The 27,970-nt window shown below is 39.8% G+C and overlaps 1 protein-coding gene across 5 annotated transcripts; it reads left to right on the top strand.

Annotated features, from left to right (window-relative positions):
- The first annotated feature begins 182 nt into the window (after nt 1–182).
- On the top strand, nt 183–27,970 carry LOC131688817 (copper-transporting ATPase 2). Of its 5 annotated transcripts, none has more exons than XM_058973352.1 (8): nt 183–548; nt 626–701; nt 22,057–23,788; nt 23,862–24,473; nt 24,534–25,412; nt 25,470–25,619; nt 25,685–25,914; nt 27,362–27,970. In XM_058973352.1, exons 1-8 carry the CDS (start codon nt 500–502, stop codon nt 27,507–27,509), a joined length of 3,876 nt encoding a protein of 1,291 aa, XP_058829335.1. In that variant the 5' UTR covers nt 183–499; the 3' UTR covers nt 27,510–27,970. The 5 variants fall into 5 exon arrangements, with proteins under 5 accessions (XP_058829335.1, XP_058829339.1, XP_058829337.1 ...); XM_058973356.1 differs by lacking the exon at nt 27,362–27,970 and adding an exon at nt 26,042–27,325; XM_058973354.1 differs by lacking the exons at nt 183–548; nt 626–701 and adding an exon at nt 2,851–3,247.

The raw sequence follows: 27,970 nt of genomic DNA, 5'->3' as shown, positions 1-27,970 counted from the left end.
ACTGCCATCGAAAACAGCAAAAAATATCTGAGCTGCCATAAAAAGTGTGCTATAATTTCTACCACTGCAGAAACATCATTCACAACCCTGCATCGGGTGACAACTGAAAAAGAGTATCACTGTATACGATCACACAGCAAAAAGAACTGTCAATGAACGGTTTAAATTCATTCAAAATAATCAATCTTTTCGGTGCGAGTGTGTGAATATGTCGTCGGGCTAGCAGCAGACTCGTAGGCGTTCATGAAATTGTGCATTGTTAAACTGTACTCATCGCGTACAGTGCGGAATTTTCTAAAACCGGAAATGCAGGATGCATAAGTTCCATCGTAAGAAAATTATCTAGCGACGACAAAAAGTGAAAAGAACGGCACCATATGTAAATGTGCGGGCGTATACTTGGGCGGAGATAACGTTGTGTAATATATACCTAGCTATTTACTTAGCTAGTGAATTGATCGAGCCAGGGGTTGATTGTTTTAAGTAGACCAAACAAAGGATGGATTCATCGATGGAGGCGGCATCGAATCTGCAGCCGTTGGGAACAGGTATAATATATCATATTTATATTTAAAAAAATTAAATCGAGTTTGAACATTAGTTTTACATTGTTTTTCTTTTTTAGAAGTCTTCAGTAAAGTGGCAGATGATAAGTGTAAGACGGAGGAGCTTCTTAGTACCGAAAAGCTGTACAAATCAATGTGAGTACTCAATGCATGTCACATATATTATAGGAGAAGATAACGGGGATAACATGTATTTAGTCGTGGAACCATTCTTTGACTTGATACAGAGCAATCGTCAGTTAGTGCATGAGGTGACAAGGTCCATTTTTTTGACTCAATGAAATAGAACTTTTTTTACTAAGAAAACATTAACAAAAATCAACAGAAAATGCATACGGTTTCTCTTTTTTTTCATAAGGTGGCTGTTACAATCGCGAACGAACAGACTGTTATCACTCGACGCTGATTCAGCTGTAGAAAGCAATCTTTTTATTGCTCTATTATACTTTAATTAAGGTTACACTATCTATATAAACGCTTCGTATGTCCATTATTTCGGGGTGACTATTGGTTGTTGCGTGTACTGTCTAGAACTATTTAGGTACCACCGATGGTACACTAGTCGACTTGTAAGATTTTCTGAATTTTTAGCTATCTGTTATCCTAGTCTCATGCTCCAGAGTGTAGGGCGTAGGTCTAAAAAGCCGCTCATCTTAGGAACTCAAATTCCAGCCAGGAACGATTGTTAGTGATCAATTAAATTTTATTCTGGAGACTGTCCACAAATAAATAAATAAACACTGGAAAGTTTATTCTGGTTGACATAGTAGCCGCGCCGAATGGAATTTTTCGTTTGTGTACCGCGTCATCAATTTTTTCGCGTGGGACGTAGTCATTCAGATAGCAAACCAAATTTTGTTTCTGTGTTGGCTCTAGGAGGGTTTATCGAGCCAAAATGCAGCAAACATAGATTAGGCAGTTCATGTATGCTTCAAAATGTAAAATAAGCATTCCTCTGCCTTCAATTTGTCCACATTTAGCAAATGATTGTTTGGTTATGGTTGGCGAATGAGCTTATATTTTTCTCCGCACTCGAGCGTTCGATCCGCGTGAAATTTCAATCAGTTTACAAGTGAATGAATAAGGGAGGCGTAGAAACTGAATGTTGTTTTTGTTAAATTCAAGCAACTGAATCTGAGATTTCGGGGCTATAATCGCACTTTAGACCTCTTAACAGATTTTATAACCATTTACAATTTTAAATTTTGACGCAATTATATCTCTGGATAAACGCACAACTTAATATCGATCATGATATGACCAACGGCATAGGAAATTCAGTATACGTCGTATGTTCCATGCAGATTTTATGGTAATTATTTGAATGGCTTTTCATTCTAGTAAAATATGAATAAATCCACGGAAAAGTCTTGGGTCACTTACGACTCCTCCTCCAACCTTTTCCGTAAAGACGTAAAACTCTACAAAAGTGGAGATCATACACGATTAGTTGCGTATGATAAGAAAAATTCAAGTTCAAATTTGAGGCTTGCAGTGTAAACTTCTTTTTTACAGTTCACTATCGCCTATATCACTACCATATAATATAAACTTGTATTCATCCCCTCATATGTACCTTTGGTATCGCAATCTCTGATTTTCCTAGAACTTGTCGCATGTAGGAAAATGTTTGTTTTAGGATAGTTTGATAACGTTTATTTGCTTCGATATTAAGATCCTCGACAGATACGGACAAGAATGTGTTGATCGTTTCAGTGGTTCCGTAGACCGTAATACCAGCAATCAATCAAAATACCCTATTTCTCTTGGTTTTGTCATGAACAATAGTTTTGAATTTGAAATAATTTTGTAGTATCCTAGTTAGTAGAGTAACCTTAGTTTTAAGATTTTCAAAATATAGCGTAAAGAAAATGTTACCGTTAGATTAACATACTGTGTTGTATCAAATAAGCAAATTTAAAAAAAAATGTGGCTATGAGTCTGTTTTGGCCATTTTAGGAATGGTGCCTAATTTGAACTTTCCACTTGAGCGTCGGTGTTGAACAAAATTTGCAGACTCAACGGATTCAAATGGGTAGGATGATAATAGTAATAAGATGAAAATCGGCTCCTTATCCTATGTACCAATCCGGCGCTTTCAAACTTTGCTAAAATTTCAAAATTCATGGTCAACTTTACGAGTTGCACCAATAATGAAAGAATTTTATTTAAGTTTTTCGACTCGCTGAATATAACCCTTAATTTGATCTATTCCACAAAGATTAGTGGATTCACAACAGAGAGCGCAAACATGTTTGAAGTGCCTTTACCTACACACTTCTCGTTTAGCAGCGGTCAAGTCTGAACACGGTGTTCAGTATTCGGTTGATCGCGCTAGCGTGTCGATTGTACCTTCTTATCGGCCAGGTCGTTATTTGGAGGATTTTATTCTTGTGTTTCAATCGCAGTAATTATTAGTGTTTAGTAATGTAAATAAAGTGTCCGGAATGCCATTGGGGGTTAGCGCTGCTATCTCCTGTTTGGGAAAACTGTGAAGAAAGTAATGAGTGAAGTGTAGTCAACCATTCGTTTTGTGTTTTGTGTCCTGCAACCAGGTTTTGTGAGATGAATTTTCTACGGGGCAAAGCCGGTAGCCAGATCGGGGCTGCTGGCAGTAACAGGAGTAACAACAGCAGTAATGGGTATCAATATGCACTGCTTCTGGACAGTACAGATAACAGGTAAAGATCTTCAAATATTCCAGCAGTTTAGAAACCATGCAGCGTAAATCCATACCATATGTTCACTCAATCCAGTTTTGGAATGTTAGATTTTGCGTGACCTTGTGTTTTTCTAGTGGTTAGAATTGCGTTCGCTGTCAATCGCACGATCTAACGGAGTCTCACTTGGCTAGGTCTTTCAATGGTAGGCTGGACATGCAGCACCTTTACGATTGAAAGCTAAGATGAAGTCAAAAAATGGAGTCGTTGACATTATTTCTGCTTGATCTGATTTCTTGCAGAGCTACCTAACCGGTTGACCTTCTGATCGGTGTGGTTTCTTTGCATGGTTACAAGAATCTTTTCTTATAAGGAAAAAATAGTTCGCTAATTGAAATGTGCAACGTATCGATAGAGCTCGGCCGAATGTACTGTTTACCCAACGACGATTTGAAGATTCAGCAGCACGGAGCAGGATTAAACTTACGTGCTTATGACCGAATCTTATCACTTGGTGTAAGTATTCAGTTTTATTGATGGCGAAAGCGAGAAACGTCGAGTGTGCGTCGTCAGTTCGTAACACTGATTATAACGTTTTACTATTGTAATTCACAGCAAACCGGTGAATAGGGATTAGAATTCTTCTGAAATGGATTAAAGTCGCAATGAGTAAGGAATACGCTGGAACAAAGGAATGTATCAGAGTGTATTTTTTTATCTGTCGAGTTTAGTCAAGTCGAAAAAATCAAAGGGGCTGTGGTTAAGATAAGCCATCAAATTGTAGCAAAGTTCTGTAAACAACAACTTCAGCGAGTGTTATTGCTTACCGTATGCGCGAAAAAGTTTATTTTTTTTATTTTTCATTTTTTATTCATCTAATATACGACTTGATGCGTTAGTTTAAACGGAACTGGTTGGCTTTCATATATCTACGTCAAATAAATAATAAGCACATCACTGCCATCACCGGAAGCCTATTACATAGTACTACCAAATATTATATATGAACAATATAGTCCACTTCTGTACATTCCATACGAATCATAAAGGGCATAAATGTAACGATATCTGTAGATGAAAAAGGATTTTAATCTCGAAAAACTATCATTCTGCGATTAGCATGTGCCGTAGAATGCAATCTCTTTTTGAAAAGGACCAATAAACATACTGTAGAAATTCACTTTGAGAGGAAATTCTGGACAAACCATTAATCGCAGATTGTAAATCGCAGCAGTAGACGAAAGAGAAAACTTTTCTTTTTCGTAAAATGTTAACATCCATACTCGACGAGTTGCGGTTTGTCCGGAATTTTCTCTCAAAGTGAACTTTGACCGTATGCTTATTGGCCGTTTACAAAAAAAAACGCGGAAATGTCAAATGCGTCCACGAAGTAGAAGTGAAAGGTGGGCAAAATTGTTCATGTGTTAGTATTTTGTCTGAAACATTAAGTATACTGCTGGGCCCGAGCAATGTAAGAATCAATATACCTGGAAAATCCAACCAGCGACTATCGTTTTTCCTCTTGTTTAGTGCTAATCCATAATGTCGGAAGTAGTGCGCTGTATAGCGCATCATTGTACGATTACAGCACACTTCTTCCGACGTGATTCCATTGTTTAGAACCAGAGAAAATACGATTGTCGCTGGTTGGATTTGCCAGTTTTCAACTACAACCAGAATAGGTAGATAAAATAACAATTTGAGGTTAGTGTTTACCGTGCTGTATGTAGAGAGTTTATCAGCGTAATTTGCTTTTGCGTCATCTGCATGTTAGGGTTACTGCTTTAAACTAGCACAATTTTCTCCAGCTGTGTTAAAAAAATATTACAAGTACACGTAAGCAGATGGAGATGATCGGATTTCCAGCATTTTCGTAAACATTTTTTTCCCTAATTGAGAATGCTGCCACCTCTACTATAATGTATTATAATGTACTGAGAACTGTCATTACGTACGGTAAAATTTACAGTGTAGTAGTTACCATTTATGCCATAGCGGCGCTAGTGTGGTGTCTTTTAGAAAATGCAGAAATGAACTATATTGTTATTTTAGAATATTTGGTACTACGGAAGCCCTGAGCGCTCCGACGCAGTCGTGCTCCCAGCCGGCGACCAGATCAGTCGTCCAGGCCCTACGTTTGGAAGTCGTGAGGGGGCTTCCGAACTCTCCTCAGGCGAATATGTTGCTTAAAATGACAATTCGCTCCCTGAAAACCTATTGGTTCATAGCACACCGTCGCAAACAGCACTTGATTTCCTGTCCGTCTACTAGTAGAACGTTCGCAGAATGAGAACTAAAACGCAGGCCTTCTTGCTTGCCCTCACCTCCTGCGAGTACGATATTATTGCTCTCACCGAAACCTGGCTACGTGATGACATATTAAACACTGAGCTACCGACGAACTACGCAATCTACCGATGCGATCGCAACTCTTCTACCAGTCTTCTAAGCCGTGGAGGTGGTGTTCTTATAGCGATAAAGAAAAATCTACCTGGAACTGTACTAAAGTTACCTGGATGTGAACATTTTGAACAAGTTATCGTACGCGTTTCTTTGCCATGTTGATCTTCATATTTCTGCTGGATTTATCTGAAACCGAACAGCGATCTTGACATGTACAACTTTCACTTTTCTGCAGTCCAGAATATTCTTGAGAAAACCAACCGACAAGACAATGTACTGGTTGTACAATCTCTCTCCCTAAGTGGATTTTCAATGACGATCTCAAGTGGTAGCATTCCTAAAAATGCAATATCAGGACAAGAGATGGCTATCACACAAACGCTGGTTGCTGGTGGTTTGTATCAAATCTGCTCTTTTAGCAACGTGAATGGACGGACCCTTGATTTAGCCTTAGTCAACGACACGTACGTGTTTGAACTGATTGAACCTCCGACATCTATACGGACATAAACCCTTCGTTTAAAGATTTATTACGCGATATTTATTGATGGTAGTCACGCTTCTGACACAATCAACGACGATCTCAATTTTGACTTTACTCGATACACCCTTTACTCGATGCACCCCCTGCAGTTGCAGCTTTCTACGAAGCAATATATGAGATTCTTCGCCGCAGTTCCTAAAAAAACGTGTGAGCAAAAAAGCAGATTATAAATTTCCCTGGTGGAATCCAGAGCTTCGCCTACGCAACGGACACCGGAAACAACAAAACGAACAAAGTCCAACGCAGTATTCGAAGTAATCCTTCGACATTCTGGACGTTTATAAATACCAGAAAACGTTTCGGGGTGTACCAGAAAATTGCTATCTTCGAAACAAAATGTCACAGTCGGCAGCTGAGTTGGCGGACCTTTTTGCAGAGCACTTCAGAGATGTATTTGCCAGCCCTCCAGTCTATCCATCACAGAAACATAACCGACGCACACTATCAACCTACCTCGTCCTGACGTAAATGATGCTGATGTAGATAGCGCTTTGACCAGCGTTGATCCGTTGAAAGGGCCTGGTCCGGATTGCTTGCGTCCTGCTCTTATAAAGCATTGTGCCCGAGCTCTCTTTCTGCCTCAGTAAGCATAATTTTCCAGTTCTCAATCTCGAAAAATGTTCCAATTGTATGGAAAAAAGCTGCTGTAGTTCCCATCCAGAAGGCTGGAAACATCTATATTTGAGCTTCTTTTGGACCAAAGATAATCAGCTAAGTATTGTAAAGATTTTTAAAGAACTAACGTAGACATATTCAACAGTGACAGATATCCCGAAAGGTCGTCCAGATAAGTTCAGATGTGTGATATTCTGCTTAAAGCAAGCAAATGACGTTAGTGGCAACAAAGCTTGCATGAAAGACTATCGCGTCTAAATATCCACTTAAAAAGTTGAGATCGACGGTGGGGTCACCGATTCGAGATTGTGCGTGGATCTATTGAAGCACGGGGTTGGCTATTTTAAGGTCCCTTTGCTTCATTGAGCAAAGATTTTTGAATGGAAATCGCACTGGATGGGACAAAATTGTGTGTCCCTTCAATCTCGTATCGGGCGAACTTTGGTATTCAATTACGTCTTCTTCGACAAGAATCATCTGCCTGTTCGACTGTTGTACCGAGAATCGTGTGGATGACTCTTGCATTGAGAATGCTGAGAAATAGTTATGCCTATTATGAGAGAGTCCATATGATCAAGGGTCCTAGGAATCTAAAGCGTTCCAAAGCACTCTTGCAGAAAAAATAAAACACTCACTACGACAAATAATTATGCTCTTTTGGAAGAGTATCACTCTCACATGGGGGAGTCAGTTAAGGTTCAAATTACCTTTTTTAAGCATGTGTTAGAATTGAACGCTTGGTAGTGTGCGTAGGAAAATTTGTGTTCAGCTTTGCCACCGGATTATCCATTTAAACCTTTTTAAAACTCTAAAAGAAGAATATCAGTCGATTTATTAGATCATCACGATTCAATTCATGCAAAATACCTGCTGGAAAAACCATCGACTTAGCTAAATGGTGCTTTTGAAAAAGTGGCTGTGGTTTTTTCATTGCGCAGTTGTGTTGCGTACCCCAGTACGGTGTGGTAGTGCGACAAAAAATCACAGCCACTTTTTCAAAAGCACCATTTAGCTAAGCCGATGGTTTTTCCAGCAGGTATTTTGCATAAATTGAATCGTGATGATCTAATAAATCGACTGATATTCTTCTTTTAGAGTTTTGAAAAGGTTTAAATGGATAATCTGGTGGCAAAGCTGAACACAATTTTTCTTACGCATACTACCAAGCCTTGAGGTAACTTGAGCCTTAAAACAGCAGTTGGAGTTAGAACCTGACTCAGTTTCTCTTCGAGCAAAAATTGCATTAGTTTTGCAACCCTTTGGTGTTTACATTTTCTTCTTTTTCAGCGTTCAATGCACTTGTTTTTTTTTTACTAATTTCATGTTTTTGACTAATTTCACGTTTTATCCTCACAAAAATTAAAAATTCGGTCATGATTTCAGTGCCCCTCTGAGGCTGGCGCCCTTGGCGGGGGCCAACCTGTCCAACTGCACGCTAAGGCTCTGGAGACAAACCAATAATTCTCGGCCGCTCCTTGACTTTATATTCCGTTGTGGAATTTGATCTTCCTTTTCGACAGACTTCGCAAGCGATTCCTTGGAGTACATGACAATTGTAGGGCTAGTGCTACGATCCTGCTGACCACGAATAAGCCTTCCTATCTGGGACTCGAATGTAGAACAAATGGTTTATGAGACCAGGGCCTTACCCTCTAAGTTGCCAGACAAGGGCCTTTTGAATATTACGGATGTGCAAAGGGCACAAATTCTAAAATGTAGCAATCTTTTGCACGCATACGGTATATATTCATTTCAGATAACTGACTTTTCAAGATTTTTTTCTGGATTAGTTGCAAAGTACCAAAGTGTGAGAAGATAAATTTTTATGTATGGAAGTAATTTTCTCAAGTATCCGAAGATACTTCCAAAAATCGGTGCGGCACACAGAAAGGACGCACTTTGGCCTCTTGTTTGACTATCACCAGCTCTTGGGATCGGTTGCGCAACCGGTGTGCATTATAGTTGCGCCTACATAAATAGTAGGAAAAGCATTTTGGTGCTAATGCGTGTTTCGATTTTTAACTGTTTCCAAAATATCACGCAAAATATTCAAAATAGAAAAAGTTCAAACTATCAGGAACTATTCTCAAAAAAAGACATAGCAAAATCTTCAATAATTTTAGAAGTATGTGTTTTCACAGAATCCCCTAATAACTTAGAGTTAGAGTTTTACATGATTCACATCTGAGACCGGAAGTAGCCGAGTAGCGGGTTGATCACGTGTTAGACATCGTTGCTCAAAGGGTTGATGAATCTACGAGAATACAATGCAACATCAACTTGTTAATAGTAATCCCAACACCAAACTATTTTTTCTAATAGCACATGTCAAACAACTTGAACCAGTCCGCCAGACGGACAAAAAAGTTCAAAACTGTCGAAATTAAAATCAAAACAACCACCCCCACACACAGCTACTCTCCAACAGTGAAATTCATTTGTTTCAGCGGTATTTGTAAGGCGTCGAATTGACAGCTTCGTATCGTAACCATGACTATGGCACTTTCCATTGCAAATTCGTATCACTGCTGCTATCTGTACTACAACACACAACCCCCATTCATCGTTTGCTTATGCTGTTTGGAGCCACCCAATGCCGCTGCCAATAGGCACGCAATCGTCAGTAACAGCGTGACTCACAAACACGTTTTTTCCGTTCGCGCCTTGCTTCAGTTTGTGTTAAATCGCCAAACCAGTTCCGAGCGAACAGCGCAAGCGAAGGCTCTTCGGCAGTTAGTTTCGATCCGTGGCTCCGTGCGCACGATCAGGCATTTTACCCCGCGAAGATAACTGTTTTCGAGAACTACGCGTGACGGTTGTATTGGTGACCAAGTAGCCAACCCGATTGCACTCGCATTTTGCGTACTCGATCGAATTCCGAACGGTGCATGACCTCGCAAACATTAACATTTGCGTGTGACCTCCCAACCTTTGGGGATAGCAAGAATTACCGGTCACCTGGTGCTTAGTTGATCTACGCTTAAAATAGTGAACCAGTTTTACCACCGTATGTGGGAAAGTTTCGAAATTGATCTGAGCTTTGCCGCATTGTTGTGTGAATGCGATGCGTAGGCACTGAGCGTAGTGACGGGGTAGTGTTGCACAAAGTGATCGGCAAAAACATAAAGGTTGGCGCAAAATGAAAGCTACCGACTGCTGTTTTGTGAATGCCACTAGGGGCAGTTTATGAAGGAGGCTGCAGGAGGGTACTGCTGCCAACCATAGCGAAATAAGCTCAGTTCCGCGAGTGATCACCGACAGTGCTGTGAACTGCATGGAATAATTCAGATCTGTTAGTGGCAAAGCTGAGGTGTGGAGAAAAAAAGCTTACGAAATGTGGTCTAATTTCAGGTAGGAAACGGTTTGAGTGGCAGATTTTGCTTTATTATTAGCAATATTATTTTGGTTTGATGTGTTCGGCAGTATTTAGTACTTGTAGGCAGAAAATATTTACCGTGACGATGTCGTTTTCGGTTGTTTAGTAAAAATTTCATCAACATTTGAAAGTGGAATATTTGAAAATTTTGGAAATGAATAATTACGATCTTTGCAAAGCCTGTCTACAACCGAGGCAGGCAAATGGTGAAAGACGAAGCCATGTTTACGATTGGCGTGGTCCAAAAATATCATTAATAAAAAAATAATGAAAAATTTAAAAGTGAAACAAAATTTTATGTATGTTATGGAATTTGCGTTTCGACTTCGTCTCATCAGAATCTGGCACTAATTTAGTGACAAGTCTAAGCGCAATCCGGTGCTAGCTTAGTACTGTTACTAAGTTAGTGTCGGTTTCTGATGAAACGAAGTCGAAACGCCAATTCCATAACTAATTTAGCTGTAGGTTTCGTGCTCTTCACGCGCAAAGATGGTTTTAAACAATTGCTCCTTAATGGAGAAAATATTGTTTTCATTTAAAATTTTCTCCACTAAGGAGAAATATAACATAGTGAAAATTGTATCAACCTTATTCTAGTTTACGACGAATGCGAGATTCGAACAGAAGTGAAGCCGTGTGGTGTCCGGCGGGCTGAAATCTTTTTGCACTATTTCAACCAAGAATAGAACCTCTGGGAACTGCTCCCATGTCGTAAGAGGCGACTAACAACATGCTAGGAGTTCCTAGGCCGACGTTTTGCTCCGTACCGAAGACTTAATCTGGACGGACCTTAAGGTTTTCCATATTACCCTCTTTCCAGTCTGTATTTAGTGAATCACTGACATATACTCACCTTTTCTGATTCGCCTTTCTTGATTGTGTACCAACGTTTTAAGTTTCTTCTGGCGGTTGTATATTAGCCGTAAATGACGAAATCTAATTCTACACTAAGTAACAGAATATATTAATATACCGGCACTTCCACGCCAAGGTTTAACTTCCAAAGCTTTGGTTTAAAAACCGTTTTTAAAAAATGGAAACTTTCATGTAGGAAATTTATTGAATTGGCCTAAGATGGAGCTGTCGAATTTCACAAAAAGCTTTTTATGTTGCAAGTGATCTGTAGTTGTGTTAAATTAGGTATTTTTCTATTATATTTGGAACCGTCTACTGACAAATCTACATTTACGAATACCTCCAAAAGTGACTCCTTGAGGTCTCATGAAGGCCTGACACTAGCTTTATGATACTTTTGCTTTTCTAAACAGTAATAAAAATCTCAACATTCAAGAACTTCACTTTGTCAGAAAATGTAGGGCCATCGGAAGCTAAAACTTCGTAAAATCGCACTCCTGGTCCTTTTTTCAGTGCAGTACTCTACGTCACTCGTTCAAATTTGCACCGCTCTTATGGTAGTCGGTATTTGCTAGTATTACTGTTCTCCCATCCATTCTGGTAGTCAAACGGTGGGATAGCAAAATTCTTACAAGTTTCCTATCTCATGCCTCCACGCGAGTCTAAGTCTATTGATGATATTTGGTCCTTAGACCGCAGAATGAGAGGGTGCGAACAGAATGAGAGGGTGCGAACAGATCTAGTCGAGAAAACATTGCCGTAAAAATGAATAGTTGATCGGAAATTAGCCCCAATACGACTAATCTGACTAGTATCTATGAAGACGGGTCAATACGTATTGAAAATTCGCCGCGTCTGTTTTTATGAACCTAATTTAAAGCTCCGTTATTGCTAACAAGCCCGTGCATCAGGTTAACAATCCTTTATATTTCCCTTCAGTGTTCGGTATTATCGCTCGTATACTTGTATTCCACAAACAATCCGATATGGAAAATAAGAAATACTTTCCTTGATTTATAACATCTCTCGCTATTTTTGCCTGTATAATGTGTTATCACTCGGTAGTTTTCAAGCCAATAAATATATCGTAGAGAAGAAGTAGCGAATTCTGTCCAAATACTGTTGCAATAAATAGTGATCCGGCCCATTACGCGGATAAGATTAGCTTTTCTAGGCAATACTCCCACGGTCGGCCGTGTGGAGTTCAAATTGCTTTTGTTTAGGGAACATAGTATACTCTCGGTAGCCGGCTGCCCAGAGTTTAAAAATAACCAAAAACTAAACAAGATCATCTCTTTTTCGAGTGATCGTGCACTCGAAGACTAACTAAACAACTACCTAATAAAACATGCTTTACAGGTCGCATCGTTTGCTTGGAGCGAATCCTAGACCTGATACCCTTCCAAACCACCAACTCCGCGACACCTATGGAAGAGTCTGATGAATCGTCGTCCTTCCGTTAAGTAGGTGGAGCATCAACACTTCCCGTCTACCTTATCCTTTATCCTTCCCCGTGAACGATGGAGATGGGGGCGGCCGGCAATGATGGCTATCATGCTGTTGAGGTTTTAATATGGGTCAGATTGGTATGAATTCCTACTTACCACTTCCTAAGCAACTCTTATTAGATAATCAGCAGTCAAACATGATGAAGTCAGTGTGCAATCCGCCAAAATCATCGTCACAACGCAACGCAACGCAATGCGAGATTCGAACAGAAGTGGTTCGTATTCTCACTTACGACAAGCAAAATCAAATGGGCTTACTATTCATTCGAACCGCTTTCGAACGAATTTCGCATTCGTCGTAAACAAGAATAAGGGTGTATATCTCATTTATTTATTTGATACTTCATTGAATTGAATAAAATTTTCTGTATCAGCTCTGTGTTTAGACGGTGAAAACAAATTTTGCTATGCACGTGATAATGGCGATCAATCCAACTGATAATTCGCAAAACTATTTGTCTCCTGCGAATAATTATTATCTGCAATGCCTTTATAAAAGTCATCGCGTACTAGGAAGGAAGGAAGGAATGAAACTAACCCTTCGATTAGAAGGCATTCATACTTCATCCACGCCTATCAGTAATAGAACCATGTATTATTACCAGCTTGCAGTTTTGATTCGCAGTTCGATAAGATAAGCGGCTGTCTTTTACACCGCTGTCTAGTTATCGCTCCGAAAACTTACTTTGTCGAGGTGTTTGTTTGCATTTGGTTCAAGTTCCACCCTTATGTGATTATCACATTGTGAGCGTGTTCTATACAGGCATATGCTGATGCTCGGATTTGTACGTGTAATGTCCGAAATATTGAAGAAAACCCATTTTTGAGATATTTAGGAGAAGCACACTACAGGGCCCCAAAAATGAGCGTTTGCATGATTTTTTAGGCAAAAGACCAACATAATACGTACTTCTCTTTAAGTATACTTTAAATATACGTTCGATCCTTGGGAAAAAATCAATATGGTGATTGTATAGACGATTTAGCAAAATTCCTCTCCGCCTAAGTGGTTTAAGTACTAATGTAAATAATATTTTACGAAATATATGCGTACATGAGTTATTACATTTATTACTTACAGGGCTATGAACCGATATTAGATTCGTGGTTTTGAGTGCGTGCTTCAAAGTTCTACTAAACCTATCTCCAAAAATATTCGGAGTGCAACTTTAAAAGTTTTAGATTATACAATACTAGCTAATACCCGTCGAGCGTTGCTGCGACTTTCAATGAAATAGGAGAAAAAACACAATTTGTTCTAAAGCGTCATCTGGCGGGCAGATAATCTCCAACCAATAGCATACAAACACGCTCCATAGCAAATGCCTACTATGTATAAATTTTTACGGCAATCAGTTAAGGCTCAAGTTACCTCAAGGCTTGGTAGTATGCGTAAGAAAAATTGTGTTCAGCTTTGCCACCAGATTATCCATTTAAACCTTTTCAAAACTCTAAAAGAAGAATATCAGTCGATTTATTAGATCATCACGATTCAATTCATGCAAAATATCTGCTGGAAAAACCATCGGCTTAGCTGGATGGTGCTTTTGAAAAAGTGGCTTTGATTTTTTATCACACTACCACACCGAGCTGGGGTACGCAACACAACTGCGCAATGAAAAAACCACAGCCACTTTTTCAAAAGCACCATTTAACTGAGCCGATGGTTTTTCCAGCAGGTATTTTGCATGAATTGAATCGTTATGATCTAATAAATCGACTGATATTCTTCTTTTTGAGTTTTAAAAAGGTTTAAATGGATAATCCGGTGGCAAAGCTGAACACAAATTTTCCTACGCACACTACCAAGCGTTCAATTCTAATACATGCTTAAAAAAGGTAACTTGAACCTTAAGCCGTTTGCGAGTCCATCAATCATATATATATACAAACATTGACTTTTATATATACAGAATAATCCCCAAAAGGAAACATTGATTAAACCAATTTACGCATTAAAGGCACAAGACCTAACCTTAATTAGGTTTGATTTTTGTGTTTCGAATTCATCTCGTCAGTAACTTGTACCAACTGGGTGTCTAGTTAGATGATGTATCTAAGCTATCTATTCGACAGATTAGTCCCATAAAACATCGATGATGTGTTGAACACAACCAGCGAGTGTGGGATCTGTCCAGGTTATCTGTCGAGCAAGTCTCTCTTTTGGCATTCGAGCTAAATATCCAGCTCATTCCAGTCTGCCGTGGCTTATCAATATATTTGTATACTTGGTACAGCTCGTGGTTCTTGCATCTACGACATTATCCATTTTCTACTTTTACTGACAACTTCGTACTGTACCCCGTCGATTTCCACCTCGAAGCTTACTCCGTTCGGACTGCCTCACTACTAGCCACCATATATTTTGTCTTGTCAAAATTTTTAGTCTGTCCGATTTTCGCAACATTCCTTTTAGAAGGTACAATAGCCTCTTTTAGTGCTATGCGTTCGGCGCCAAAGATGTCGATGTCGTGCGTGTATCCAAGAAGCTTGTGAGATCTAATGATAATGGTTCGTTACCTTGCATATCAGATCTTCGTATCGCATCTTCGAGCGCCATGCTGAGTAATAGATTAGAGAGTACATGGGTCAGTTTCAATCCATCTTACCTCACAAACCAGTCGGATGTCTCTCCGGCTATTTTAACGATTAATTTTGACCCCTCCAGTGTCAAAGCTTAATCAATTTTTTCAGAACTCCATGTTCAAGCATTATTGCTCACGTTCGTTTTGTTGTACTAAATCGTACGCTGCCTTGAAATCCACGAAGAGCTGGTAAGTTATATTCCTGGAATTCATCCAAGATTTATCGCAGGGTCACTATCTGATCCATCGTTGATCGTAACCCGCTTTGATATTCACCGACAAAAGATTCAGCATACGAGGGATTCCATGAGAAACCGGCCGACCACAAAATATGACCATCGTCGATTCGTACTTTGAAGTTGAGTTCGGTTTATGAATCTCTTTGATTTTCTCTGACAATTGTTTTTATACGAGATCAATTTTTTAAAGGGAGTAGACATTTCTACATGCATTAATTTCAAAATTTTCTTGTTCGATTACTATATTTTATACAGCAAAACTTTCTGAGAAAAACATAAAAACAAAAAATTGTGTTAAAAATTTAAATTGCAAAAAAAACCCATTTTCTAATATTTTATATTTTGTCAACAAAAACCTAAAGAAAAAAGACACATTTTGAATATGATTGTATGATGGAGAACTTATCGGTTAAAAAGTTTTTTCTAACAATAACTTTATACATGATTTTAAATTCCATACTGATTGACATACAAAACTGTAATTTTATTGGAGAATATAATTTTAAGTATCGTTTTGAATCAAAATGCATTTAACAAAAATCTTCCAAAATGCGATAGTTTTCGAGACATTTGGAATTTTGCTCCATAAACAGTTAATTCGTGTGATTATCCCCTTTTTAAAAGTTATTCTCGTTACCCCATCATAAAATGTCAAAAATTTAATGTTTATCGTTTTAAAGACGTAAAAGAAACTTTGTCAGTGTATTTGGATCATGGAGAAGCTTTCAAGAAAAAAGTTTTCCTAACAACAACTTTTGAAATATTTTTATAATTCATACTATTTGCAGTCAAAAATACAATTTTATTTTTGAATATGATTCTAAACGCCATCTTAAATCAAAATGCTAATAAAAAAAATCTAAAATGTGGTATTTCACGAGATATTTCAAATTTTGTTTTAACAACACAATTATTTTGTTTTATTACGACTATTTCAGAAGTTTTTCGCATTTCTCTATCAACAACGATAGGTGTTTCAAAAGATTTATAACATTTCCTATAACTTTCTCTTTGACATCAAGGCGATATTGTAAACCATTTAAAAGCTATACGAAATTTAAATTTAAAAGCATGTATAAAGTTATTGCTAGAAAAACTTTTTTACCGATAAGTTCTCCATCATGCAATCATATTCAAAATGTTTCTTTTTTCTTTAAGTTTTTGTTGACAAAATATAAAAAAATTAGAAAAAAATGGGGTTTTTTTTCACTTTAAATTTTTAACACAAATTTTTGCTTTTATGAAATTTTTCAGTGTATATTTTTTTCGTGCAGAAATATTCATTCCCTGTAACTCGTTCTCAGAAAGTTTTACTGTACAAAAACAGCAATCGAACAAAAAACTTTGAAATTAATGTTCGTAGTCGTAGAAATGTCTACGCCCTTCTAAAAAATCGCTCTTGAGTCGAAATAATCATACTGATTGTGGAAAATGTTTAGACTTCCATGCCGGTGAAATGTGTAAAGTTTCATTATAATCTAAGATGGTCGGTCACGATTTTAAAGATTTTCGGACGGATCTTCGTGGAATTCCTCATACATGTTTTATCTGCTGAACGGAACACGGGAGAGTACCTTATAAGCGGAATTGAGGATCGTTTTTCCTCGATAGTTATTACATCCTTTCCAGTAGATAGGGCAGATGAGGCATTTTTTTTATTTCGTTTATTTGACACAGCTTATTACGGTAGCTTAACGGAGCCGTGGATGTGTTGTGTTTACAATATGTAAAAAAATAAATAAAAACAAATATTATTGATTGCGCGCAACTTTTTATTGCGAGCGGAGACCTTCTTACGCGGCTCGCCTACTGCGTCATGGGGATCATTTCATTTTCTCCTGTCCTTTACATTAAGATCATAATCGTTAAAAGTGTCTTGGTGCTCGCGATTAGATGTTCTTTCTTGCTTTTGCACTTACGGGTGACCAATGTAAATCCGTCGTCATTGTTATTACTCCTTCACCGATGTTGCTTAAAGTGGTTTTTGGGGTGCTGGATGCTGCTTTTGCAGTTGTCAATATGGACTGAACAGCTGCCACAAATTTGCCAACCGTTTGTGGTTCAGGTGTTGGTATTGAAAACTTTTTTTGGGGTTGGTTTGCCGTGGATGCGTTGGCAATCAGTAGAGATGCATTCTTCTCTGTATCATCCGCGCAAGGTTGTCAGTGGTGCGCTGTCTGATTACAATACTTGCACGTAGGAGTTTCCCCTCCATGTGTGCATAACGTAGTTTGGTTAATAGTAGCTTCGTGGGTTTTGAGTTTTATAGTCAAGTGGGATGGGATACGTCCTTCGATCCGCATCTTCACCACAAGAACACCGTTAGGTGTACCTAGGGTTCGCAGTACCGACCCTTTTTGGTGAGAACCGGTACTACGGTACTGAAGCCCTCAGTACCGGTAAAGTACCGGTACTCGAACATTTTAAAAAAAATCGAAAACAGCTTCAAAGTGAAATCGAATGCTAAAACTGATGACCTTATTCTCAGATGATTGATTTGTGCTGATCAAAAAACATGTTTATTGTTTTTAATTGCTTCGGAATGATATGACTCATTTCACAGAAGATATTTTTCGTATGCGGCACTTTCTTTTATTTTAAAATCTAGGCCACTTTGATATCACTAACTGCTAAGCGGTGCGACTTTCGTCGACTTCAACAGATGGTAACTGTAAGAAACCCTATTAATAACAGTAAATCAAAGCGAAAATGGCAGTAAATCCGAGCAGGTTGCTCGCATTTCCTCTCTTGCTTTTCTGTAAATTGGTTTTGATCTTTATGTCATTTGCCTACTATTCTCTAATGCATACCAAGGCTCCTTGCATTTCCGTAAAGTATTGAGTTTTCCAGAATTTTTCGATCACCAATTATTACAAATCGCCCCATTTCAAGCAGTTCACCAACTCTAAAATTATTAGCTCGCTGTTCGTTCTTTTATAGATAATGGTTTAAAATCAAACCAAATACAGACATGACTTAGACCATAGTCTTATTACGCGCCACCCAGTGAATAATGAAAACCAGAATGTCGCTAATAAACACAATAATAGCAAATTTTTACGTCTCTTACGCTAGATGTGAATATTTTGAAATTTAGTACAAGATCGTTAAATTTTAATTTCGACAAAATAAAGCAAGAATTTAAACATACCGTTCAGTACAACGGGAGCTAGTAATGTTTTACTTCTAGAATTATTATGATGATGGCCCCACCTCATTCCCCTACAAAGGTGTTAGCTCAACGATTTATCTAGAAGACAATTAATATATTTAAAAGTCATCTTGTAGACCGATATTTTGAAACAGGTCCCCCTAGAGAGTCCACATATTATTCATAAAAAATTGTATGGTACCGAAAATACCGATACTGGCTTTTGTTCAGTACCGATATTACGGTACCAAAAATGGGTCGGTATTCCCGGGATTTTCTGTACCGGTATTACCGGTACCACAACCCTAGGTGTACCCGGGAAGAAATTTCTCAACGTATCAGGTGTAACGGAATCTACTTCTCTGTATTGCGATATGTATTCTGTAATTAGATCAAGAGTGGTAGGTGTTGAGTAGCCTTTTGCTATTTGCGTTAGCCGATATTTTTATGCATAGTTACAAGTTTCTAAAACTAATTTTAGAGGCTAACGCGTTGCGGATTATTGTGATATCTGTTCTAATGCATTCATGTTGATGGTATTGAACTCAAGCTGGTTGGTTTGTATGACGACACTAACTAAACTACCTTTTTGTGGTAACTCTAGGTCATCGATGGTTCTTGTTGTAGCACCTGAGTTGTACGGGTTTCGTGTAGTAACCAGCAGGGTTCGAATGAAAATAAACATTGATGTTTATGATTCTGGGAAGAAGAAGAATAGAAAAAAGATAACTGAGAAATATTAGAAGTCATATGAGGATCAGTGTTCTTAAAAGTTGTTTATATCCAGATGTTGAATCTCTGGCTGAAATGTGGGGTCACTTGAGGTTTTTAGTATCCAAGGAACTGCTGGTAATTCCTGCTCGTTTCTTAGATTTCAGAGACCTGAAGCATCTTGCTTCGGTCCTTAACGATGTATCTTAAGCAGAATTAAAAATAATCGAAGCTCTTTTATGACGGCTGAAAATGAACCTGATGCGACTCGTGATGAATAGATATATTCATTCAGTTGAATATCGTACAATAATATTCATTTCACTAATTTTCCAAGTAAATGTTTTCAAATGTCGCTAAACATATAAAATACTAATTATTATCGCTTACATTCTGCTAAGGCCTACTTTGATGCGTTTGATTCGTTGTTGCACATTCGCTTCGTGCTGCAATCGGAGATGAATGAATGTCTGCATTGAATGAATGGATAGCTGGTTCGTTTGACGTTCTCAGTTGCGCCGGAATATTGAAAATAAATGCGGCTGAATATGATCAATTTTCATTCAATAAATTTGAACATTTCTAACTCTGATCTTAAGAGAGGAAATGATGTTCCTCTTTCCAAAGATTATAAGCACATGTCCCCTCAAAGCAATCGTCAGATTAGTACTTTAGTCGTGGTCGGTGGCGACGATCTTTGTAGCATTTCTACAAAAGAGCGATTAGACGCTTCAGTTTTTCCTCGCATAATGTGTACACGGTACATGTCGAGAGATCATGCGGAGTCTCCGCACAGTTGGGACACTTTTCAACATCCCTACTGTAAAAATGATCCCCATGATTCTATTCGCATTTTCTAACCAGTGCTTTATTGCTGAAATGGGTTTCGGTAATGTACAATTCTCGACAAACATATGATTACGGCTTAAAAGCCAACTGTCAAAATTCACTTTGAATGGAAATTTCGGACAAACCGTAACTCGCAAATCACAGATGTTGGCAGTAGATTAAAGAGAAAAGTTGTCTTTATCGTTAACTGCTATGTACTGTATTCGGCCAGTAACGGTTTGTCCGGAATTTCCTTCCAAAGAAAATTTTGACAGTTGGCTTTTAGGCCGTAATCCTATGTTTGTCGAGAGGTGTTTGCAACGAAGGCGTTTGGATGATTACTCCATCAATTTCAACTGCCCTTGCAGGTATGTAGACATGATACTTTTTCGTAAAAAGCTCGCAGCTAGCAATCTTGTTTGCCTGGTCAAAGTCACTCAGTTTCTCTCTCTGACCCTAAGTAATATCGATTGCGGTCGAATATCAAGTTCAAGTCAATATCAAGCTTCAATGCAATGATGTGGAATGCTATATTTTTGGTACAGAAAACATCGGCCGGATTTTGTGTATAATCGTTGTAATAGAAGACAGTGGGTTTGTTGATCTTGCTTTCGCCATCAAGCTGAGGGGAAAGGTCTCGATTCGATTTCCTTTGAATCTTTGTGAGAGATCCCTGGCACCAGCAGACATTTTCGTGCGGATTAAATTACGTATGGAATTTGCGTTTCGATTTAATCTCATTAAAATCCGATACTATCCTAGTGACAGGACTAAGCTAGCGCTGGATTGATGCTAGCTCCAAAAACGGAGATCCAAATACAGCATAGGGTCAGGCAACCCGCGAAAAGTAAGGTTAATCAGATGAGTGGTTATACAACTGTAAGTGCCTTGCCTTATCTTTCAGAAGGGTTTGTAAATATATTATCGATAGTTCTTTATCGATGCAAGAATGACAACGGTTCTTTTCTTATCCGTATTGCTGAGTTACGTCCCTGGGCTACCTATACCTACCTATAAACTTTACTTGTCGTTAATAAGACACTGTGTGATATTTGTATACATATAACACGCCAAGAGCGAGTTCCCACACACATTTACGAATTATTCTTATCAATTTCGTGCGTATTGAAACTCGTTCAATTAATGCAGTTTAGGAGTTCCCACCATCAGTGGCAGTTGTTGTTATTAGAGGCTAGCAAAATGTTATTTTGAAGTTCAATCACCTATATGAGTTCTGACCCAGCAACCGTCGGTTGCAAACGTTTTCTCGGACAATTACGCGGCTGGGGAATGGAACCACGAGAAGACGGATTTGTGAATCCCAATGACACAATTAAGTTGTTAAGGTATATGATCGACGGAATAAATGCACGGTTTTTAAATAATATAAATCCACGAAAATGATAACGTCGGATCGAAGTCGTACGATTACGTGATCTCTGGAGTCGCACTTTCGATGCTCGTTATCTCTGCTGCTACCTTATGTGCTTTAATTGCCGGTACAAACCAGGTTTTGCTCCACTTTCCATTCGTTTGTCAATATCTTCTTGCTGCTATCGGTTGTTGAGTTTTTGATTAGGTACATTCAGATTTGACGATTGAATCGTTATATCTTCTTAAAACATATGACACGATTGGTGGAAGAATGACTTATTCGTGTTTTAATGCGAAAAACTCTTTATGTCTAGTGTGATTATTAGTTTTTAATAGCGAATAATGAAGTGTAATTTTGATAATAAATGTGAATTTTTGAAGTCTGAGGAGCACTTCTTTCTTGGTTATAAATAATCGGACGAAAAAATCCGTACACTATGCGACTGTGTACTTGAGCGTGTCGAATAATTACGCTTTGTTGCTGAACTTAATAATAATGAATAAGAGTGACATTGATACCAATACATTTGAAGATAGACGCACACTTTTATTAGCCTTTCCAAACGTTATAATCGCAATTATGATTCGCTGCAATTCACTATCTACGGTTTGTTTGATTTTTTCCCTCTTCTATTTTCCAGAGAAAACATGGACGACTACGGCGAATCGACGGGTTTGCTGGAACAGCAGGTAGCCTCCGTCCGGTTGCCCATCATCGGCATGACCTGCCAGTCGTGCGTGAAGAACATCGAAGGAAACATCGGCAGCAAGCACGGTATTATCAAGATCAGCGTTATTCTAGCCGAAAATGCTGGCTACATAGACTACGATCCAACGCTGACCGATCCGGCCCAGATTGCGTCCGACATCGATGATATGGGTTTTGAATGCACCTACAGTGATGACGAACGGAGAACGATGAAGGATGAAGGCAACGATGTGTTATTAGCTCGAATAAGCATACATGGAATGACGTGCCAATCCTGTGTGAGGAACATCGAGGGCAACATGCAGGGTAAAGCCGGCATTGTGTCGGTTAAAGTAATGCTAGAGCAAAAGTTAGGGTTGATAGAATACGATAGAAATGTGACGAACCCCGAGCGAATAGCAGAACAAATTGACGACATGGGATTTGAGGCGAAAGTAGCTAACGAGGAGAGTGAATATCAAAAGACTGACAATAACCAAAGCGTCGTCAACAACCGGTTGGCCCGTTCGGAGAAGTTAATTTCGATCGATGAGGACCTCACTTTTTCGAACGGGGCCACCAACGGTAAGCAGGTGCAGCTGAAGGAAAATTTCAAACGGTGCTTCCTTCACGTACAGGGCATGACGTGCGCCAGTTGTGTATCGGCAATTGAAAAGCACTGTAAGAAAATCTACGGAGTAGAATCGATTCTCATAGCGCTTTTGGCCGCGAAAGCAGAGGTCAAATACGACGCAGCGTTGACCGGACCCGAAGATATTGCCAAATCGATCACGGATCTAGGCTTTCCGACTGAAATCATAGACGAACCTGGGACAGGGGAAGCCGAGGTTGAGATCGAAATCCTCGGGATGACGTGCAGCTCCTGTGTGAATAAAATTGAGCAGACTGTTTTAAAAATTCCGGGAGTTCTGAAAGCGTCCGTCGCGTTAACCCTTAAGCGAGGACGTTTCTCGTTCAACAACGAAAAGACTGGAGCAAGAACGATATGCGAAGCGATTCAGGATTTAGGCTTTCAAGCTACTGTTCTCTCAAACAAGGACAAAATGGCTCACAGCTATCTTGAGCATAAGGAGGAAATTCGTAAGTGGCGCAATGCGTTCCTCATCTCACTCGCTTTCGGAGGTCCCTGTATGGTGGCCATGATCTATTTTATGGTTCTGATGGAAACGCACAGTCACGAGGAAATGTGCTGTGTCATTCCTGGGCTGTCGTTGGAAAATCTCATCATGTTCGTTCTTTCGACGCCGGTACAATTTTTCGGCGGATGGCACTTTTACATTCAAGCCTACCGGGCGGTGAAACACGGAGCCAGTAATATGGACGTGCTTATAACCATGGCTACCACCGTCAGCTACATCTACTCGGTTGCCGTTCTAATCCCCGCGATGGTGATGGGATCGAAAACTTCCCCATTAACGTTCTTCGATACGCCTCCAATGTTGTTCATTTTTATTTCACTCGGTCGCTGGTTGGAGCATATCGCCAAGGGTAAAACTTCGGAAGCCCTTTCGAAACTATTGTCACTGAAGGCTACCGAAGCGGTACTGGTAACGCTTGGCGAAGACTACGAGGTCCTATCGGAGAAGCTCATCTCGGTGGATTTGGTGCAGCGGGGTGATACGTTGAAGGTGGTTCCCGGCAGCAAGGTGCCCGTTGATGGAAAGGTGAGTGTATTATTTAATGGAGTAGGGGTGCTGGCAGATCACAATTACAAACGATATTATTTCTCGCCACCAGGTTCTCTGCGGTAACTCCACCTGTGACGAAAGTCTCATCACCGGTGAATCCATGCCAGTGCCAAAGAAGAAGAACTCCGCGGTAATCGGTGGCTCCATCAATCAGAACGGGCTGTTGCTTATGATCGCTACGCATACCGGTGAGAACACCACACTTGCGCAGATCGTCAAACTGGTAGAGGAAGCGCAAACCTCTAAGGCACCGATCCAGCAGTTGGCGGATAAAATTGCCGGTTACTTTGTACCCTTCGTGGTGGCCGTTTCTTGCGTCACGCTGCTCGGATGGACTATAAGCGGATTCATCGACATCAACCACATTCCCATGTCGGACGCTGCCAAGGAGGGGCTAAACCGACAGGAAATTATCTTCAGTTATGCCTTCCGATGTGCGCTCAGTGTGCTGGCGATTGCGTGCCCATGTGCACTGGGTTTAGCTACCCCTACGGCGGTTATGGTTTCCACCGGGGTCGGGGCTCTGCACGGTATTTTGGTTAAAGGAGCGGGACCACTTGAAAATGCGCACAAAGTTAAAACAGTCGTTTTCGATAAGACTGGTACCGTTACGTACGGGATGCCGATGACTTCCAGAATCTGCATGTTTGTGAAGCCTAAGGTAGGTTTAAATTTGGAGTTCCTTTTGAATAAAAGCAATTATCTACATTATTTGTTAAAGGTTTGCTCACTTGCACGCGCTTTGTGTATATTAGGTTCAGCGGAGGTAAACAGTGAACATCCGATCGCAGCAGCCGTGGTCAAGTTTGTGAAGGAAGTACTAGAGGTTGATGCTTTCGGAAAGTGTACAAACTTTATGGCTGTACCGGGCTGCGGAATCCGTTGTGTGATTTCTAATGTCGATGGTATCCTGAACCAAGGTCTACGCTCCGAAAAAATCAAAAATTATCTAAACTCCTACAAAAGTGACTCCAATATGCTAAGTTTTGTTAATGGTGCGGTAATAGAAGAACTCATACCACCGTTGAGTCCATCGCAGAAGAACACGATCGAACTGCAGCAGCTGTTACAGGTGGAAACCATTGATACTGAACCCAACGTAGAAGCTTTCTCGCGAGTGCACGAATTCAACGTACTGATCGGCAATCGAGAATGGATGAATCGGAATGCAATCATCGTTCCGCCGGAAATCCACATTAAAATGACCGAAGAGGAACAGATGGGAAACACTGCAATACTCTGTGCGATAAATAGTCAACTGATCTGCATGGTATCCGTTTCGGACATGGTTAAACCGGAGGCACATTTGGCGGTTTACACGTTGAAAAAAATGGGCATCGAGGTTATCCTGCTTACCGGGGATAATAAGAACACGGCGGGAAACATCGCCCGTCAGGTCGGTATCAACCGAGTTTTTGCGGAGGTTCTTCCATCACACAAAGTAGCCAAAATCCAACGACTGCAGGAGAATGGGATGCGCGTGGCAATGGTTGGCGATGGCGTGAACGATAGTCCGGCGTTGGCGCAGGCGGACGTTGGTATATCGATTGCTTCCGGAACGGATGTAGCTGCCGAGGCGGCGGATGTTGTGCTTATGAGGGTATGACAATATATGCTGTGTGATAATGTGTTTATATGCATAATTGTGTATTTGTAGAACGACCTGTTAGATGTGGTGGCCTGTCTGGATTTGTCACGGAAGACTGTTCGAAAGATTCACCTAAACTTCCTGTTTGCCAGTATGTACAATTTGCTTGGAATTCCTCTGGCAGCTGGAGTATTTACGCCATTTGGATTTATCTTGGAGGTAAGTCAAGATTAGTAAAGCTCGTGCTAATTATAAGAAAAGTAATCGATTGGAGATATTTTCAGCCCTGGATGGCTTCTGCAGCAATGGCCCTCAGTTCGGTTTCGGTGGTGTGCTCCTCGCTGATGCTGAAACTGTACAAAAAGCCCACGAAAGCTGCCCTCCAAACGTCCGAATATGTAGCGCTGGTTGAAGCGGGAGCACTTCTCGATCCGGAAACGGTTTCCGTACACCGCGGACTAGACGATATTCCACGACCCAACTTTGGGCGTTCCACCAGCTCCACGCTGGCCAAGTAAGTGCTATTGCGCTGCCCGCTTTTTGGTAGCTGATGGAATATGCATTGTGGTGTTTGCTTGTTCGCTTTCGATATATTTTTGATTTTGTTTCGCTGGATACTAAAAGCTTGATTTGATTTTCAGTTTTTTCAGAGCACCTATTAATACCTAGTAGCATCGACTAACATTTACGATTTCAAAAGTTGAATTCACTTAGATGGTAAGGCAGTTATTAACCACTTTTAAGTTCCTTTAACGGTTAAGTAGAAGATAGATAACGTAGTCGATACTACCAAAAAGAGTATTCGACTTATTTACTGAAAGTGTGTTCTTATGTAGGTTCACTTATAGTTTAGGCTTCTAATGACCGTCACTTCACTACTACAAGCGTATTACTGTATTTGTTTTTGTAACATTTTATAGAATATTTTAACAAATATATTAAACATGTTACTCATATAACTCCAGATCATTTAAACAAAATGTAAGTTGGGGGCGGAGCCAATGATTTTTATGTGGGAATTAGAAACCTAATCATCTTAACAATTGCGTTTATGCTACCTCGAATAGTGGTTGTTTTCAGAACCAATCGATACTTTTTCGAATTTCATGCAACCTCCATTTTTGTTGGAAAGGCACAAAAACGTATATTTAATATAATATTTATTGGATTACTTTTTTAGTAGCTTGTCAGAGAATTTACATACACGATTCTTGCAACCTTGAAATACTCTGTAAAACCACAAAAGAAACTACATATAGATTAACCGAAAAATCACATTACGGCAACTCATTTTTACTATCCAGTTATCGTACTAAAATATTCAACACTGTTAAAGCTGGCTCCTCCCCCTAGGTCATCACATAACACCAGACCTCCCAAACGAACATCGTACACAATGTTCGCTCCGGTTCTGTGGTCATATTAAACTCATATTAAACGAACTCGAACACGTTATTTCGTACCAAAACACGTGCACATGTTCACCTACACAACCGAACCCCATGTACGTACACGGTGTGCACATACATAGGTTCGTGGCACCAGTTTTCTCTTTCTCACTCGCATCATCACTAGCGTTGACTCTTTTCGCCTTGTGCGAATCGTTCTCGTGTACGCACCCGGTGTAGGTACACGGATGTTTGAACTACAGTTTATCCATCGTTCGCTTCGGTTCGATGTTCGAGGTGAACCTGCACATCGCGACGAAGCATGTTGAACGCGTGCACGAAATTTTGCAGACAGGTACAAACTTGTCGATGTTCATGGGAAGTCTGCATAACACATTGAGAAACACTGCCCTGCGAATGCACTCAACTAAATCTATTATAAGTAGTATCTAGCATGTTTGGTTTCCTGTTCTGCACACTGATTGCAACTCTAGCGTAAAAAGGTATCTTCCTCCGCTTATACAGCTTTCCATAAGCAATTATAAACTAATGAGAAAAAACCTCTCCCCTTAGATTATTTGGTCGCGCTAGCAAGGAGGTCAACGAGGATCGGCTGCTCGCTTCGCATGCAATGACGGACGATGATGAGTACAGCGTTGAAATCGTGAAATCCGTCAACGGTGGCATTTACAAAGACTCAACCGAAATGCAACCGCTGTAGTAGCGGTCTCCAGTGAACCAGTAGCAGTCCAACAACGACTAGACGACTTATTGGGGGTTTACTTACTGTCGGAACTGTGACCATCCAAATTAGATGAGTGTTCAGCTCTGCTCTACAAACGTTACTCAGTATGTCTCTGAGGTAAAAATCCGAGTGCAGCCATAATACTGGGTAACGGATTTAGCTATTTACTGGGAATGATATTGTCTCCGGATCTTGTTTCATCCTTCTTTATGTTAATCAGTGAATTTGTGATATGTTCTGCATTAATTAGGTTTTTTTTGTACCGTTTTGACGAGTTTAAAACGATGTTTTCTCCATGTATTCCGCGTACTTATCATAGGCACAAATGTATCCAGTTAAACCATCCTTTAGTTGTAATGTGAATGTGTACATATCGGGATATGCAGGTTTGGATATCCCGCAAGAGATGCTTTTATATAATGTTTGTTAAAAAAAAA

This window comes from Topomyia yanbarensis, chromosome 3 (assembly GCF_030247195.1).
Source record: "Topomyia yanbarensis strain Yona2022 chromosome 3, ASM3024719v1, whole genome shotgun sequence".
NCBI classification, from domain to species: Eukaryota; Metazoa; Arthropoda; class Insecta; order Diptera; family Culicidae; genus Topomyia; species Topomyia yanbarensis.
Note: the sequence above shows the minus strand (reverse complement) of the source record. Positions and strands in the feature narration are given on the sequence as shown.